This window comes from Mesoplodon mirus (assembly GCF_964341445.2).
Source record: "Mesoplodon mirus genome assembly, chromosome: 8".
In the NCBI taxonomy this organism is placed as follows: Eukaryota; Metazoa; Chordata; class Mammalia; order Artiodactyla; family Ziphiidae; genus Mesoplodon; species Mesoplodon mirus.
This window is the reverse complement of record NC_138984.1, coordinates 16,877,989-16,893,042: the sequence shown is the minus strand read 5'-3', so window position 1 is coordinate 16,893,042 and position 15,054 is coordinate 16,877,989. Positions and strand designations below refer to the sequence as shown.

The following is a 15,054-nucleotide window of genomic DNA, read 5'->3' as shown; positions in this document are numbered from 1 at the left end:
AGTGAGAAGAGTGACATCGTTAATGCCTGGCTTAACAGGGGACAGCTGGATTCTCATACTTGCTTCTCTATTCAATTTGATGAGATGAGCTATCACGTATCAGCCTCTGGAAAACTCCATTCATGAGAAAAGGGGAGGGAAAAGGCGAATGACATATTAGTATTAAAGTTTTGACCTTGCAGACCACATGAAAGGGTCTTGGGGAACCCAGCTGGAACACACTTTGAGAATCACTGCAGTAGGCTGGAGAAAAGAGGATTTGATCAATGCAGATAAGAACAGCCATTTCATACCATCCCCTACCCTTGCATATGTCACCACTGCCCTCACCTCCCCCCCCCCAAAAAATCTACTTCAAACCTTAAACCGGTTTCCATTGTTGGACAGACAATGACCTAATAGGCCATACTGTCACCATATTTCTATCGAACAACAATAAAATTAACAATAATATTTTCCACTTCATTAGTGCTTAATCATTCTAGGCACTGTGCTAAACCCTTTGTACATGCATGCTGATATGTATGTGTCATACATAATAACATACCATTGTCAGCAATTTGCAGATGTAAACTTGAGGTTAGGGAGGTTAAGTTAGTGACCATGATTGCACACCTGGTCAAGCAGCACACCTAGAAACTAAACTCAAGTCTCAAACTTCAAAGGCAGGTCTTAGCCATTTTGTACTAATAACTATGTTAACTCATGGGCTGCAGAGATTTTTGAACATTCAGATCATAGAGATGGTTCATAAACATGATGAAAATAGTTAAGAGCCAACTGAAGTAGGAATTACAAAAAAGGACCTCATTAATATGTTACTCACATGCAAAGATTCTGATATATCATGTTGACTCCATGAAACATTACTCCACCAAATAAATGTTTAATATGAAACAGGCCACAATACCTTATGCATTTATTTATTCATTCATTCAATGAACATTTAATGAGACTCCACTATGTTCCTTAATTGTCAGTGGTCTTACTTGTCTGGTTATCCTAGACTGACCTCCTCCACATACATGCTCATAGTCAAGAAGTTTTACTAAATTCACTTGTCCAAGATAAAGCCAGAAAAATAACAAAGCAAAGTTAATCCAATTTTTTTTAAGTGTACATGTATGATTTACAAATTAAAGTGTTCGTTTAAAAATATTACCAGTAAAAACTAAGACACCCTAACTATCAACCAACAAGGGAAAAAGTTAAAGTATGATATATTCATACTACAGAATATTAATTATCAATTGTGAAGGATGAAAAAAAGTTATATTCTCTAATATGGAATGATATCCATGACAAACAGTCAAGCATCTTAAAAACAAGATGACAAGAAGATGGCTCCATTTCTATAATTTTTTAAAATACATGAATATAGATATATTTGCATTATCTGCCAAATCATAAAGACTGGTAACTCAGAAATAAGTTGGAGTAAGAGTTTGAAGCATACAGTTCTTTGGTAATGTTAAATTCATTAATTAAATGTAAAAAAAAATTGCCCCCCCAAAACCTAAGTATTAAAATTCAATGATGTGAAAGTCAAACATGTATCATGACCACCTCTGTTTCGCACTGTAGCAACTGAAAAGCCATTTAATCTGTCTTTCTCCTAAAGACTCAAGTCTTAACAGAATAATTATGTCTTAATTCATTTTTGAAAAGTACAAGGAAGTTCAGTCAGATTAAAATAAATCATCAAATCTTAAATATCGGATTCAAAAATCCCTGAGATAATTCCTACATGGTGCTTTGGTGAATCCAAAATAGAGACCATTGCCTGATTCACACTCACAAAAGAAGCCCGGTCACACGTAGAAGGGAAAATAAAAAGGATAATGGAGAAAGGACAATAATTAAACCCTGCTCTTCTCAGAGGTAAAGATCATGTCTTTCAATGATCACAGCCATGCTTCAAAGCCAGAGATAAAAGCAGCCATGTGACTTAAGCAATTGATTCTTAAAGACATGATTCAAAGGTAGAAGAAAAATTTCAGAAGTGGAAAGGATATAACAGTATCTCTCTGAACTATATTTTAAATGCTTTCTTTCCAGTACTGTGTTCTCCCATGGTCCTTCTATAATATATTAGGAAAACAAAGTAATAATTTTTGTTTAATCACAGCCCTCTCCCTCTTTTCAGAGCACAGATATGAAATATTTCTATTTTACAGCCATCAAAGCATTTCTATATCGTTCTTTCTCAAAAGAGCTTTTAATAAGATACCTTTTGCTGATATGAAGGCATCATATATGTAATGATAGATAATATAGGTCCTAGATATACAGGACCCCAAACAATTTACAGCAAAATTATGTATTTATGTAAGGTTTAATTCCTACCTAGCTTAATTTTGTCACAGCTATTATTTGGCCTTAAGTGACTCCATAAGAATGTTTTCGTTTCATTAGTATTCTTTTTATACATGCTCTCTGAAAATATTGCTTATTAATCTTTCACAAAGAGTAAATCTGTGACTTCCCTTTCACTGTTCAGCTCTTTAATTAAGCAAAAAATAAGTTAATAAAGAATCTTTTCCTCTTCCTCCTGCTTAATATTTCTGAGGTAATAAAAAACCCTGTAAAACATCTGGAACATTCCCTCCTGGGGGGGGGTATGTGTAGGGGGAGGGGGGACATGTCTGAGGAGGATTTTGTTTCCTTTTTCCTACTAACCAGCACAGTTACTTATCCGCTGCACCCAATCAAACTACTGCTAACACCAGCCAGACATTCTCCTGGAGAAGACAAATGAGTGGCTTACACTCTTTTTTGTCCTGCTGAGACTGAGCCATATCATTCCAGAAAATGGTATTCAAGAGCAGCATGAACTTACAGCTGCTGCAGAGGGCATGCCCGCCCTCACCCGGCCGCTCTTGACACTTTGGACGCGGCTACTCACCTACGTCTGCATTTGCATGTACTGCTTGGAGGTAAGAACTCCAAGAGGAAGTGTAGTCCTGTCCCCAAGGTCCCTTGAGGACTCCGGCTGATGACCAGGGTTATATTCAAACAACAGCACACCCCAGGCCCCCACCCGCCCTGGCCATTTTTGCCCAAGGATCTTTTGTCAAACATTTAAGATCTTAATCAATCTTCACTCTGACCTCCCAGACCCCAAGGAAGATGGATGAGGAAGTAGGTGACCTTTCACCTGTTCTTCTATTTGTCCTGCCACAGCAGACTCATTGAAAAGACAATCGGGGAGGAACCTGCTGCCAGAGTTCTGAAGACTTGCCCATTCTCCTTTATATCCTTTCTTAAGCTCCCTCTACGCCCTGGTCTTTCTTATCCCACTTCCAAATCACTTTTCTTTCACTCAGAAGAAAGTTCTCTTTCCTGTAGGGGAGGAAAAAAAAATGACACTCTCCAAATATCATTTTCAAATGAATGTTATTCTTTGTTAGGGCAAAGGCAATGCTTCCTATCTTTGTCCTTGACTTCTAAGAGCGGTTGTAAGATGGACTTCCCTTTTACCATTTTAACTCGACACCCTTAAAATTCAACAGTTATGACCTTGGTAAGAGCTGAGTGATAAAGGAAACGTTAGCATTAACATCAGATTAATGCTTTATCATCTAAAAGGTGATTTTTACTAATTTTACATCACTATGTCCTCATAGCAAGTCTCTAAGCTAAGTACAATTATTATCAACCCATTTTATAGATCAACAAACCAAGGCTCAGAGGGCTTAAGAAACATGCTCAAGGTCTTTCAGCTAAGTGACCAAACTGAGACACATTTACTTGTGTCGATGTTCTTTCTGCTCTTCCTAGATAATCCTGATACTCCAGTAATGATGGCACGGATGGAGGAAACCATTTTCATTACTCTTAAGATGTTTACAGTCTTGAGTTATCCCTAAAAATTCTCACTCAAATTTGGAATTTTAGAATTCTTGTCATTCAAGTTTTTTCTTCCTCCCTAAATTCATCAGAGATTCTTACCTGGTAGTCTTAAATACAAGCAAAGTGCAAAGTTTTGTGCAAAAAGTGTCTTCTTGAAAGATTTAATCATTTTACAAGTAGCAAAGAAAACACCTGGGTAGCAAGAGTGCAGAGAACAAAGATTCTCAAAAATAGCTTAACCAACCTTCCCCTTCCATTAAATATCTCGCCTTGTGTTAGGAACAGTTTGCTCAGAAATGGACTGGACCTAAAACATGAAGCCTCACCCTTTCCATGGACCACATGATGAGGAACTGGATTCCCAAGGTTATTTCCATAAAGCCAACCACTACCATATTCAATTGCCTTTACATTCACTTCCCCCTCCATCTTTTTCTCTTTTCCTTCTAATTTGGGTTGTAAAAATGTCAAGGAGTCTCACAGTGCAGCAATGTATGAGTTACTGGGCTCTGTGACAATTGGAAATCAATGACGTTAGATACAGAGAAATGTACTAATGCCAGAAGCATGAACATGTGAGCAAGAAATGGAAGACAATGTATGTGTGTGTGTTTTAAAATATATATAAGAATCTTGAAATGTAAAGATGTTCAAGTCCTGTCTTACAAAAACCAAAAAGGCAGAATAATTTACTCTAAAATGTGATGCAATGTCACTGCCCTATTCATTTCACTCTTCCTGCTATGATGATTGTAATTTCAGTGCCAGTAACAATGCACTCACATATTTTCTAATGTTAATACCAGAATCTACTTCAGCGTTTCCATTTGGTACAGCTTACCTAGTAGTTGCCAAGTCAAGAGTTAACAAAATGGCAAGAAATCAACCTTTGTAAAAACAAAACAAAACAAAAAAAACCCTTGAAATTCCAACCTTTAGATTTTCAAGTTCACAAGTTTACCTTTTGACTCTAGGTCAACAGAAAAGTTTGCCAGCCTTTATTCTGTTTTACTTTTCAATGCAATTAAAACACAGTCATTGTTAGCTATGCCTAGAAATAACTATAGCAGATCAAGAATGACACTTATGAACTCTGAAAGAAGAAATGCATAACTCTATGACACCAAACTACCCCAAATGCAGCTTTCTTTAGGTTATAACTGTTGATTTCCAATCAGTCAAGTGGATTGCTCCATAGTTAATCCCACCCTGTCATTAAGATGGTTGAAATGCCAGACAAATTGTTTGGCAGTCAGTTATTTCGGGCTCTTTAATTGCCAAATCAGATGAACCATGTGGCAATGTAGTCTACAGTTCAACAATCACCCTGAGAAAAGATTAATCTGATCTGTTCCAGAGATGGGACCAAGAGTTACACGCTTTAGTAGTAACCATAATAAGACTGGCAGCAGCAGACTATTAATAACCACTGAAAATAAATACCAAGCAAAAATACAAATCTTGGAATGACTGCTTTTTTTTAAAGCCTTAATCCACACATGACATGAGCAATCCATATAAATACGGATTACTCCCAGCCCTTCCTCAAACACAAAGCTGCTATAAAGAAAACAAGTTTGCAAACTCCCCAGAAAGACGAAATAAGGGAAGAGGGAATTGCAGACACAGAACTTTAGGTGAGAGGGAAAAAAAAAAAGTCACCTTAGTAATATGATAAACAGTAATTAACATGATTTAAAAAATCTGGATTTCTTCAGAAACTCAATAATCAAAATGGATTACAATTTACTATTGCCTCTGACCACAGATCGAATAAGAAGACTTTTCCTAGCTCTTTATCACATCCTCAGGGAAATCAAGAGGTCTTTCATCAAGATTCATTTCACTTGGAAACCCTATCAATAGGCGCTCAGTGGAACATAAGGCACTTGAAACCTTGTCACTCCACTTTGCTGGGCCATGTCTACACTGGTCCACAAGGCAGGAAAAACTGGACTTTCCTCGCACAGCTCAATTTTAATCAGCAGGAGAAAACTGGAACAACAAATCCTAATTCCACATTTAAATCATTCATGTACACATCCATACGAGGAGAGATGTTTACGGACAGGAGAACCATGGCTTGAAAATGTGTCGGCCCTCTTTAAGTAAGGATCAATCAAGGCCTTTCTTCAGCTTGTTCATTTACATTTCAGAGGGCACATCAAGCCGGTTCAGATCTAAGTGCCTGTTAGCAAATGTGTTTGGCCTTCTGCTGATTACAGCAGCATCATTTATTTTGTCAGTATTAGAATCGTCTTAGCTTTGCCACCTGGAGCTGTAGCACTTACTCATTAGACCCCTCTGTCCCACCACATCCCACAGGGGCTGCTAATTACTGGCTTTACTCCATTTAGTCTCATCTCTGATTTAATTATGTGCACTAAGCCCTAATGAAAAGTACAAGATGGCTCTCCTTACCTTGGCATTCTCCATTCCGCTCTTCATGCCCGGCATGGCATAGGCAGTTGCCAATGGGTACCAGCCATTCACCATCTGCCCCGCAGTACATTTTTGGCACATCCTTCTCTTCTGAGTTGTTGACACAGGAGCCTCGAACTTCCACCAGGGAAGACGTATCGGCGCCTGTGATGGTGTCTGGAAACTGAGCCAGATTGCGAACGGTGAGCGGACACTTCTTGTAGAACACTCGGACCGAAACCAAGGCGATGCAGGCCCCTACATCCTGAAACGCCAGATAGAACCCCTTTTTGCTCAATGGCCCTACATCCCGGATTTCCGTGTTCAGCTTCATGATTCGGTCGCCAATGTCCACTTGGGTGAAGCTCTCGTCGGCGGCGATGGTGTCAATTTTGGCAAACTGGCTCTCTCGGATAAAACGCTCCTTGTCGTTGTCTGATTCATAGTAGTACAGGTTAAACGTCTCCTTGCAAGTGCCCATGACACCCGGAAGACTGTTGCAGTCCCTCAAGGTGAACTTGATCTCAATGTACACCCTCTGAGCCCCTTCTCGGGTGATCCAATCAGTTCGCAGCCAATTATTCTGGCTGGGCTCCATCACGTTGCACACTTGGTAGGTTCGGATTGGCGTATTTTTTTCATCCATGATACTCACTTCCTCCCACTGCAAAGATCCAAAGAAAATGCATCGATTACAAAAATTTCATCATACCGTGACTTATCAGTTCTCTTTTACCCTCATAGGACAGTGATGATTTTTGTTGCAATAAGAAAGAAAGCTACCTAGCACTAATTCCTCACCAAGATGATATTATATTGGGAAAGTATTTTAATTTTCACTCTTTTGCCTCAGATCCAGAGGTTTTGCTGGATGGATTGCTTTTGAGTTCTCAGCAGTTCCTCGTCCGTGGTGGTCTAACAACCTCAAATTCACCTATTACAACTGCTACAATTTCAAGTGACAACAGTTCAAACTTACTCATAAATGAATAGACTAGGATGTGTATTGTTTCAACAACTGAGCAGAGACCTGCAAATTAAGAGCAGGAAGTGCAGAGTCTGCCAAAGGAAGACAATTATCAGTCAATTAGTGGTGCTCCTGTCAGAACTTTGCTCTCTAATACCTAAAAAAAAAGTCTTTTTTTTTTTTTGTTTTTTTTGGCGATGTCACTACTCTTTAAAGGGGTAAAGAAAATCTCACCATTCTGGTTTTGGTAAGCCTGGGAAGATAGAGAGTAAACTTTATGGTCAGATTTCTCAAATACACTGTCATTTATAATGGTCGAACACTTTTCAAAAAGATGTACTCAGTCAAAAAGTGTGTATACTGTTCTTATTTTTAAAACAAAGTAAACACGAAGGCACACGTGCATTGCTTCTAAATAGTCTGTGGATACTGAGAATAAAATAGTAAGTGGTATTTATGAGTGAAAGCCCAAGAAAATTAAAGAAGGATAGTAGGGTTTTCTTTCAATCTACTTCTTAACATAGAGATTCTCATAGTGGGATAATCTGAGTTCAGCAAATTTCACTGTGACTAGCGTTGTAGTTTCATTCTCGCTGTGGCTTTTAAAATAATCCTAAAAGCAGCAAGATAATTTGGGGCTCCTAACAGACTGATAGGCAGCCTCCAATTCTTCATTAATATCTACAGTAATGCCTTTATATAGATCTGGTATAAATCAGCTTAAGTATCTAACACATGAATATAATTAGAAGAAAAAAGATAGTTTAAAAAAAATTCGTATTCTATAACAGCTATATTTAAAGCTCCATTCAAGCCAATGAAGTACATAGAATCATAACATATCTTTTAACAGGTTTCCCATCTGTGCATTGGAAAACTATTAATGGATGGAAATGTTACTATGTGAAGGGCCATAATGCATAAAATTCTGTATCCCTTTCATCTGCCACCATTATGAAAGTTTTAGAACTGGGAGAGTTAAGTGCCCTGTGGTGATTAAAATTTCTTTTTATCCACTAAGCAATAAATCACCAGTAATTTACTTATTTGGGGGAAATTCATGTAAATCCAAAAATAGATCCCCACCTTCAAAAAAACCTACTCAGCATGCTTCTCATCTCAGAACAAAGGAAATATGGAAAAACACATTTATCAATGTAAATGAAAGCACATAGGGATATCTCCACAGTTCATACACATAATTCAGGTCTAATTCGAATTTTCCAGCCCGAACTTAACTGTCTAAACACATTGATCAATTCAGCAGAACAACGACAAATCTCCCCTTAGTTTTGCATTTTACAATCAGTGTCAGAAACTCAGTATACTCCTTTAAATGAACACTGAAAAGAAATTAGGTTTTTGCTACAATGTTGCTATCAGAAACCATCATTTTCCATTATTTTCATGTTCTGCTTAGCTGTTCTGATAGAAAAATGAAAGAACAGTGACTACAATTCATTTTTGACCCGGTGGTGTTGTCAAATAAGGTTTCTTTTTCTTTTTAAAAATAACAACAACAACAAACAAATAAATGTCATTATTGGTCAAAATTATAATCTCAAATTTCCAGCCAAGAAAGATGTGAACTGTTCTAACAATAAGTAGAGATTTCAGAATAATCAAAAGATTCAAATATGCTTTTACACTCAGAAAGACTTCTTTAAAGCCAGTCCACCCCCTACTTGTTAGATATCCAATTTACCCCTTCATTCTAGGCCCAAAGTCTTCTTTATTACAAAATCTAGAAATTAATTAAACTTTATAATTTGGCACATAATTTCTCAATGGCTACTATGTATTTTGGAAGGAGTAATTCTATTATACACAAATAAAATTTCATTTCTTATGTTTCATAACAATATTTAAAACATTACACGCATGGTATTTAAGGAAAAGGAAGGAGTACATTCTATATTCAGAAGTCCACATTCTGCCCATAAAACGTTCTGGGTTGTGTACAGTCAGCTATGCACAGTATTATTTTTTTTTTTTAAGGGACATGGAGACAACCAAAAGAAGTTTTGTGTCTAGAAAAAGTGACCAGGTGCTCTTTCAACAGTTCTCTGGGAGCTGGGGTGGGGGGAGGGAGATGTCTGTAGCATATTAAGTTGCAATAAAAGCTTCCCAGAAACTAGATAGACCATGAACTGTACTTGAAAATGTGTTACTCCTTGCTTTTCAATAGGTCACATGTATATTTAGTGTAACAAGTCAGGTCCCAAATCATACTAGATGTATCTTCTCTTCAAACTTGGGAACAGCCAGTAAGAAAAATAAGGCTCATTAATTTTTTTAATGCAAGTACTGATACCTTCCATCCTCAGTTTTGCCAGCAGTTCTAATACATTCAGCCTACAGAGCAATACCTCTGGTGTAGCATGGGAAAGCCTCCTTGAATCAGTGACCTTTCCGGGGTATAGGATTAACAAGAGTCTGACTCTCACAAGATAAAGCTGTACCTTTCTTCACATTCAAAGGATGAGGGCAATTGCCTGCAATCAGCGGTGAATACAGCCTGTCTACACTGCCAGAGGCCTGCCAATCATTCTCCCTCCCTTTAAAAAAAAATGGTTTTGAGGGCAGACTAGAATTTTTCAGCAGAGACCCAACCAACTTCAGTCAAGTTCAGGCAGAAAAACAGGAAGGCAGGACAATCTCCATTTTATTTCAAATGGATGACAAGACTTGCTTTGGAAAAAGCCTAAAATTTTCCATTCTTGCCTTGTCTTATTTTTGAAGCCCATCTTCTATAACAGTTTCTGTGAATCTTTATTTTTTTCAATCCTTTATTGTTTATTCAATGGCCAGGTGTGAAGCGCCATACTGGGTGCTGGCATTACAATTTTTGCCTGATAAAGACTCCTAATCTTTCACCCCCATTGCTTTTAATCAAATGACTCAGTCATAAACTATCAAGCATGTAAAGGTAGGATGATATGCTTAATTTTTAAAGGATTTGAGAGTTTCAATTTGGCAGATGCCAGAGTTACACATTGTACTGATTTCTTTCCAAAGCTGATTCATTCTGACTTATTATTAAGGGGGGAGGATGGGGTAGGAGAATGTGGCTATTGACCTAATTCTATTCTCATGGCAAATTCAAGAAGAAATGAACAGTGATGCACTCTCATACTCTATAATCCAGCCTCCCCAATCCCCAAAGATCCAAGGTTCCAAATACTTTAACTTTCACATTTAGTAACAACAATGCCAAACTTGGGGCTTTTTTTTTTTTTTTTTTTTTCTGCATAGATATTGCCCTTGGTACAAGTTTGTAAGGCTTTCTCTCAGCTTGCAAGTGAAAAGCAGCTGATTTAAGATTGTCATAGCAAGTTACAGAGCCCCCCGCTGCTCACACACAGAACTAAACCTGCTCCTGGTACAATTAGAAATGTTCTCTCCCTGGTATTTTTATTTATTCATTTTCCTCCTCTGGAAATAGAACAATTGCTCTAAAATTAACCCTGTCAGGACTTCATGGCTATCACAGCAATAGGCATAAATACTAATTTGGTCCCCAGATCGCATTTCTTGTTGGTGTTTTAGTCTTAAACAGGCATCTAAGGCAATGCCTCCACCAATCTCCTAGTTTTGAAACCCCTTTTTGCCCTTTTGGATTCCAGTTCTTCCATGACAGAGCTATCCAAAGGGAGTATAGGATTTCTCCAACAAAGCGTAATTCACTTCATAGGCCATGGCGGAAATCTGACCCCCAGCCACAATCAACAAGAATCACGCCATTAGGACTCTCAGAAAGTTGCTAATCACTCCTTTTTACCCTGTGGATCAGAGAGCAATTCGGAACTTACCCCTCCTTCCAGAGGGCTTGCTATCCACCCAAGTTCTCCCTGAACAGATCTGGAATCCAGTAAAGTAACTGCAAAAAACCAAAGAAAAATAGATTAATTTCCAATTGCAAAAAGCCAATACTACAAAAAACCATTTGCCTGAGCGTTTCCATATGTGCCGAGGGTGTGCATATCCAACTCTGATCAAAACCTAAACCTGGTCTCACTTATGTAAATAATCATTACTCACTCGATCTTCTCCCCTCTTTAAATCTGCAGATTCTTATTTATTTAACTTGCTTAGCATTTAAAATTCCATCCCAGGACTCAGTTGATTCTTTTTCTAAAAAGGATGAATTGAGAATCTCAAGTACAATTCAAAAAATAAATATATCTATGTAGGGCAGTTACACTCCCAAGCAAAATCTGCATTCATCTCTGTCTGGTATCTACTAGAGTTATTTGTTTTTGCAAGTTTCAGATGACCGCATAACTCATCATCATGGTGACAGAGCCACAAGTGAATTCTATCAGAGAGTACTCAAGAGGGTCATGAAAAGGCTGTCTCCCCTACCATTTTTTTTTTCCTCCACCACCAAATAAATAGGCCCTGGATGTGGTATCCGCTGCTTTTTTAAATATCAAAGTTTCAGAAGGGGGAAATGGCAGACGTGTGGAATTAGAATGCAAATACACTTAAGTATTCTCTTTGGCCTTTTTGAAGACAATCGGAGACTTCTTCCCCCAAGAGGAAATCACTGGTTTAAATTTTAGTTATGGAGGACTGCCTAATAGATTTAGTATGCTTGTGCTACACCTAAGAGTATGCATCCAAGCTTGTGGGGACCGGGAGGGCGGCTATGCAGCGGTCGCACCCCGCCCGCGCTGGAACAGTCCTAGGCACCGAGAACACTGAAAACGACGCAATGAATTCCTAAACTCTCCACATTGTCTTTCCCACCGAGATCTGCAGGCCTGGGGGTCGAAAGGCCCACCTCAAAGGAACCACTGGATTATTAATTTGATCAGGGAGGCTGGCTCTTCAGGCTGGGGGAGGGGTGGGAAATGGGAAACCTTCATCCTTGCTCGTGCGCACCCCAACTCTCAGTCTCGCCCCCCCGGCCCCTGAATTCTACCCACCTCTCCTCTCATTTCACCCCGACGTCCAAGTAGTTAAAAATGAGCCTCTTTCTCCTGATTTTCCCGAGAAACCTGAATTCCTAGGGTCTGTTAATTATTTTAAAATGTAGAGCCTTCCCTGGGTCGCTCCCGCCCGGAGTTGCGCCCCCCCCTTCTGTCCTCTCGGTCCCTAGAGAAAAGCCCGCTACATCCATTTGGATTTATGTAAGGTGGATTAGGGACACAAAGGGAACAATAAGACCCAATTTACAAAAAAAGGAAGGGAGTAGAAAGGGAGGGTAAAAGGGAGAAAAGAAAACGTGATGGGAATAAAAAGCAACAAAATGAATTAATTTTTAAGGGGGAGGAGGGGTCGGAGAGGGGGTGACCCCCCCTCCTTTCTACATCAGCCTACAGCTCCATCACCGCCTTTTTTGTCTAAGGCTCCCAAGTTTTGCTCCCAAAAGAAAAAAACAAGGGGAAAAAAGGAAAAAAAAATCTCTGCGTTTGGTGCAGAGAGGTCTTGGGGGACGTCCTAACAAGAGTGCGAAGTAGTCAGGAGAACGCGGGATCTACGATCCCGCTCAGAGGAACGACCCCGGGGACCGAGGGGCAGCAGGGACCGAGATGGCCCACGTCGGTAGGAAAGAGGAGATCGAAAGGGTGACAGAGCGCCTCTTTCCTCCCAAGCCTTGTCTGCCGGCAGGTGTGTGAATCTCTGGGAGGTTGCGTCTAGCGAGCTCTTGGTACCGCTTGCCCAGCCAAGGCTAAGTTGGTTTTTGGCTCCCTCCTTCGGAACAGGGAAAATGATAGATTGTACGGGGATGGATGCACGGATCCTGGAGAGATGGACAGACGGATGGATGGATGGATGGATGGATGGGGGAGGGTGGGAAGGTGAAGGAGTCGGCGAGCCAGTTGCGTGCAGACTCGAGCGCGAGCATCGCCGGAACATAAGCGCACACAATCGGGGCACTCGAGCACAGGCACACAATTGTCCGCGTCGACGCGGGCACCCGCGCACCCACAGACACCCATATGCGCGCGCGCGCGCGCATACCCACACGCACACGCAACTCGCCTTTCTCTGAGATCATCAGAAACTAAATGATAAACCCCCACCTCCCCGACACAGACACACAGACACACACACACACAGACACACACACACACACAGCCCTCCAGCACGTCCAAACAGACGCACATAAAACTGAGCACCCACACTGATCCAGTTGGTCCAGCAGGTTCCCTTCAAACTAACCCGGTGTACAGTTCTAGGGGCAAAAAGCTAAAACTCGAGTACGTTCAGCTTGCCGGCGGGTTCCCAAGGTCTGCGGGGTGACATGAGGAGCTTGGTGTCCCCTAGGCCAGCAATCGCACCCCGACGGCGCGGGGGCCCGGCTGGGAGAAAGGTATCTGACGCCGGGTGCTAGCAATCAGGTCACCAGCAACCGGCGAGCGGCGCCACGACCGCTGCGCGGCGGAGGCCCGACAGCCAGGTCCCGGGAAGCGCAGGGCTCGGGAAACTTTGCAGAAACCAGAGCTCGCAAAGCTTTCGCAAGAACCCGAGAGCACCGCCATACCCTCAAGGAGCTCCAGGCTTCCGTTCCCCCTCGACCTGGGCTGAGTGGGTAAGTGGTGGTAGGAGGAGGTCCACAAAATTTATTTATTTATTTATTTGTTTTCTTGGCGTTGTCTCCCGTGCATCCCCTCGGGGCACCTCGGGCTGCCCTCGCCGGTGGATGCCGATAAACTTTGTCCTTTCGCTACAAACTTGGGCAACCTCGCCACACGCACAGGTCACCGCCCCGAGGCAGGCTGCCCGGCCGCTCCCCGCCTTCCCTTCGCTGTTCCCCCAGCTCCAGACCCCTTTCTCCGGAGTCAAGGCGACCGCTCGCGCCGGGATCCCCCTGCACCCTCCGGCCTTGCGCTCCCGGGGACCATTCACCCGCCGATCTTCGCCTCTGTGTCCCAGACCGCAGAAAGGCCGCCCCGTTCTTACCTTCATTCGCGGGATACACCCTGGAACCGGTGACAGCGTCGCAAATCCCAAACAGAAACGAAAAGAGGAGGAAATAAAAAATCCCAGCCATGGTTCGCCGGTGCTAACGCTGCTCCTGCCGCTTCTATCCCAGTGGAATAAATGCTTAAGTTAGGAGTGCAGCAGGCTGAAGACATTGCCAAGGGGGTGGGCCCGGCCCGTGACGTAAACCCGCCAGTCAGGGGACCGCAGCCAATAGTAGCGCAGAAGGGGTTGTCTTGCTCCGCCCCCGATGAGCAGAGCCCGCCCCTATGCTCCTCCCACTCTGGGCTCGGCTGGGCGCTAGGTCTCCCCGGGATTAAGGGGGCGAGTTCTGCCGCGTCCCTCTCCTGCTGGAATGAGGCAGGGGGTCCCCTGGTCGCATCTCAGCGGTCCAGCCCCTGGACGGCGGAAGGAGCTTCGAAAGACTCTGAATTGGTTGGGGGAAGTCCGAGGAAAGGTTGGGAACCCGCTCTTACGCCTCGGGCGGTTTGAGATGGAGGAAAATGCTCTTTTATTTCAATAAAAAAGTATCAAGTTGACCTGCCTCTTTGCTGTTGCTCTTTTCTGAGGGTCGAAGTGTTCGCCTCCCGCGTGCCCCGACTCAGGCTACACGTTCACTCCTGCACGCGGCCGCGGCCACTCTCTGCTACCTGGCCCCTGGCCCCGTTTTGTGTCTTTGTGGTGCATCTCCACATGAAATGCTCTTTGGGGAGAGTTTTGTGGCTTGATTACTGCTTTTTTCCCAGGCTCCCAGCTGCCTGGAGAGCGGTACCTAATCAGTCCCGAACGTCGAGTGCAGCCCTCGGCCCGTCTCCGGAGACTGAACGAAAGACTTTCTAGCAGCGGAGAAGCCCCCTCAGGCCCCATTTCCGCGCTCAGCC

General features: G+C 42.1%; 1 protein-coding gene across 2 annotated transcripts in view; it reads right to left on the bottom strand.

Annotated features, from left to right (window-relative positions):
• Positions 1–14,274, bottom strand: part of EPHA4 (EPH receptor A4) — a gene marked incomplete at its 3' end in the record, with an annotated part of 146,724 nt that extends 132,450 nt beyond the window's left edge. For both annotated transcript variants that reach the window (XM_082631072.1, XM_082631073.1), the window contains exons 1-3: positions 14,153–14,274; positions 11,053–11,120; positions 6,274–6,937 (exon numbers count right to left, since the gene is read on the bottom strand). In XM_082631072.1, the coding sequence (XP_082487198.1) occupies positions 6,274–6,937; positions 11,053–11,120; positions 14,153–14,243 (823 nt within the window). In that variant the 5' untranslated portion in view covers positions 14,244–14,274. The remainder of the gene's footprint in view (positions 1–6,273; positions 6,938–11,052; positions 11,121–14,152) is intronic.
• Positions 14,275–15,054: the final 780 nt, after the last annotated feature.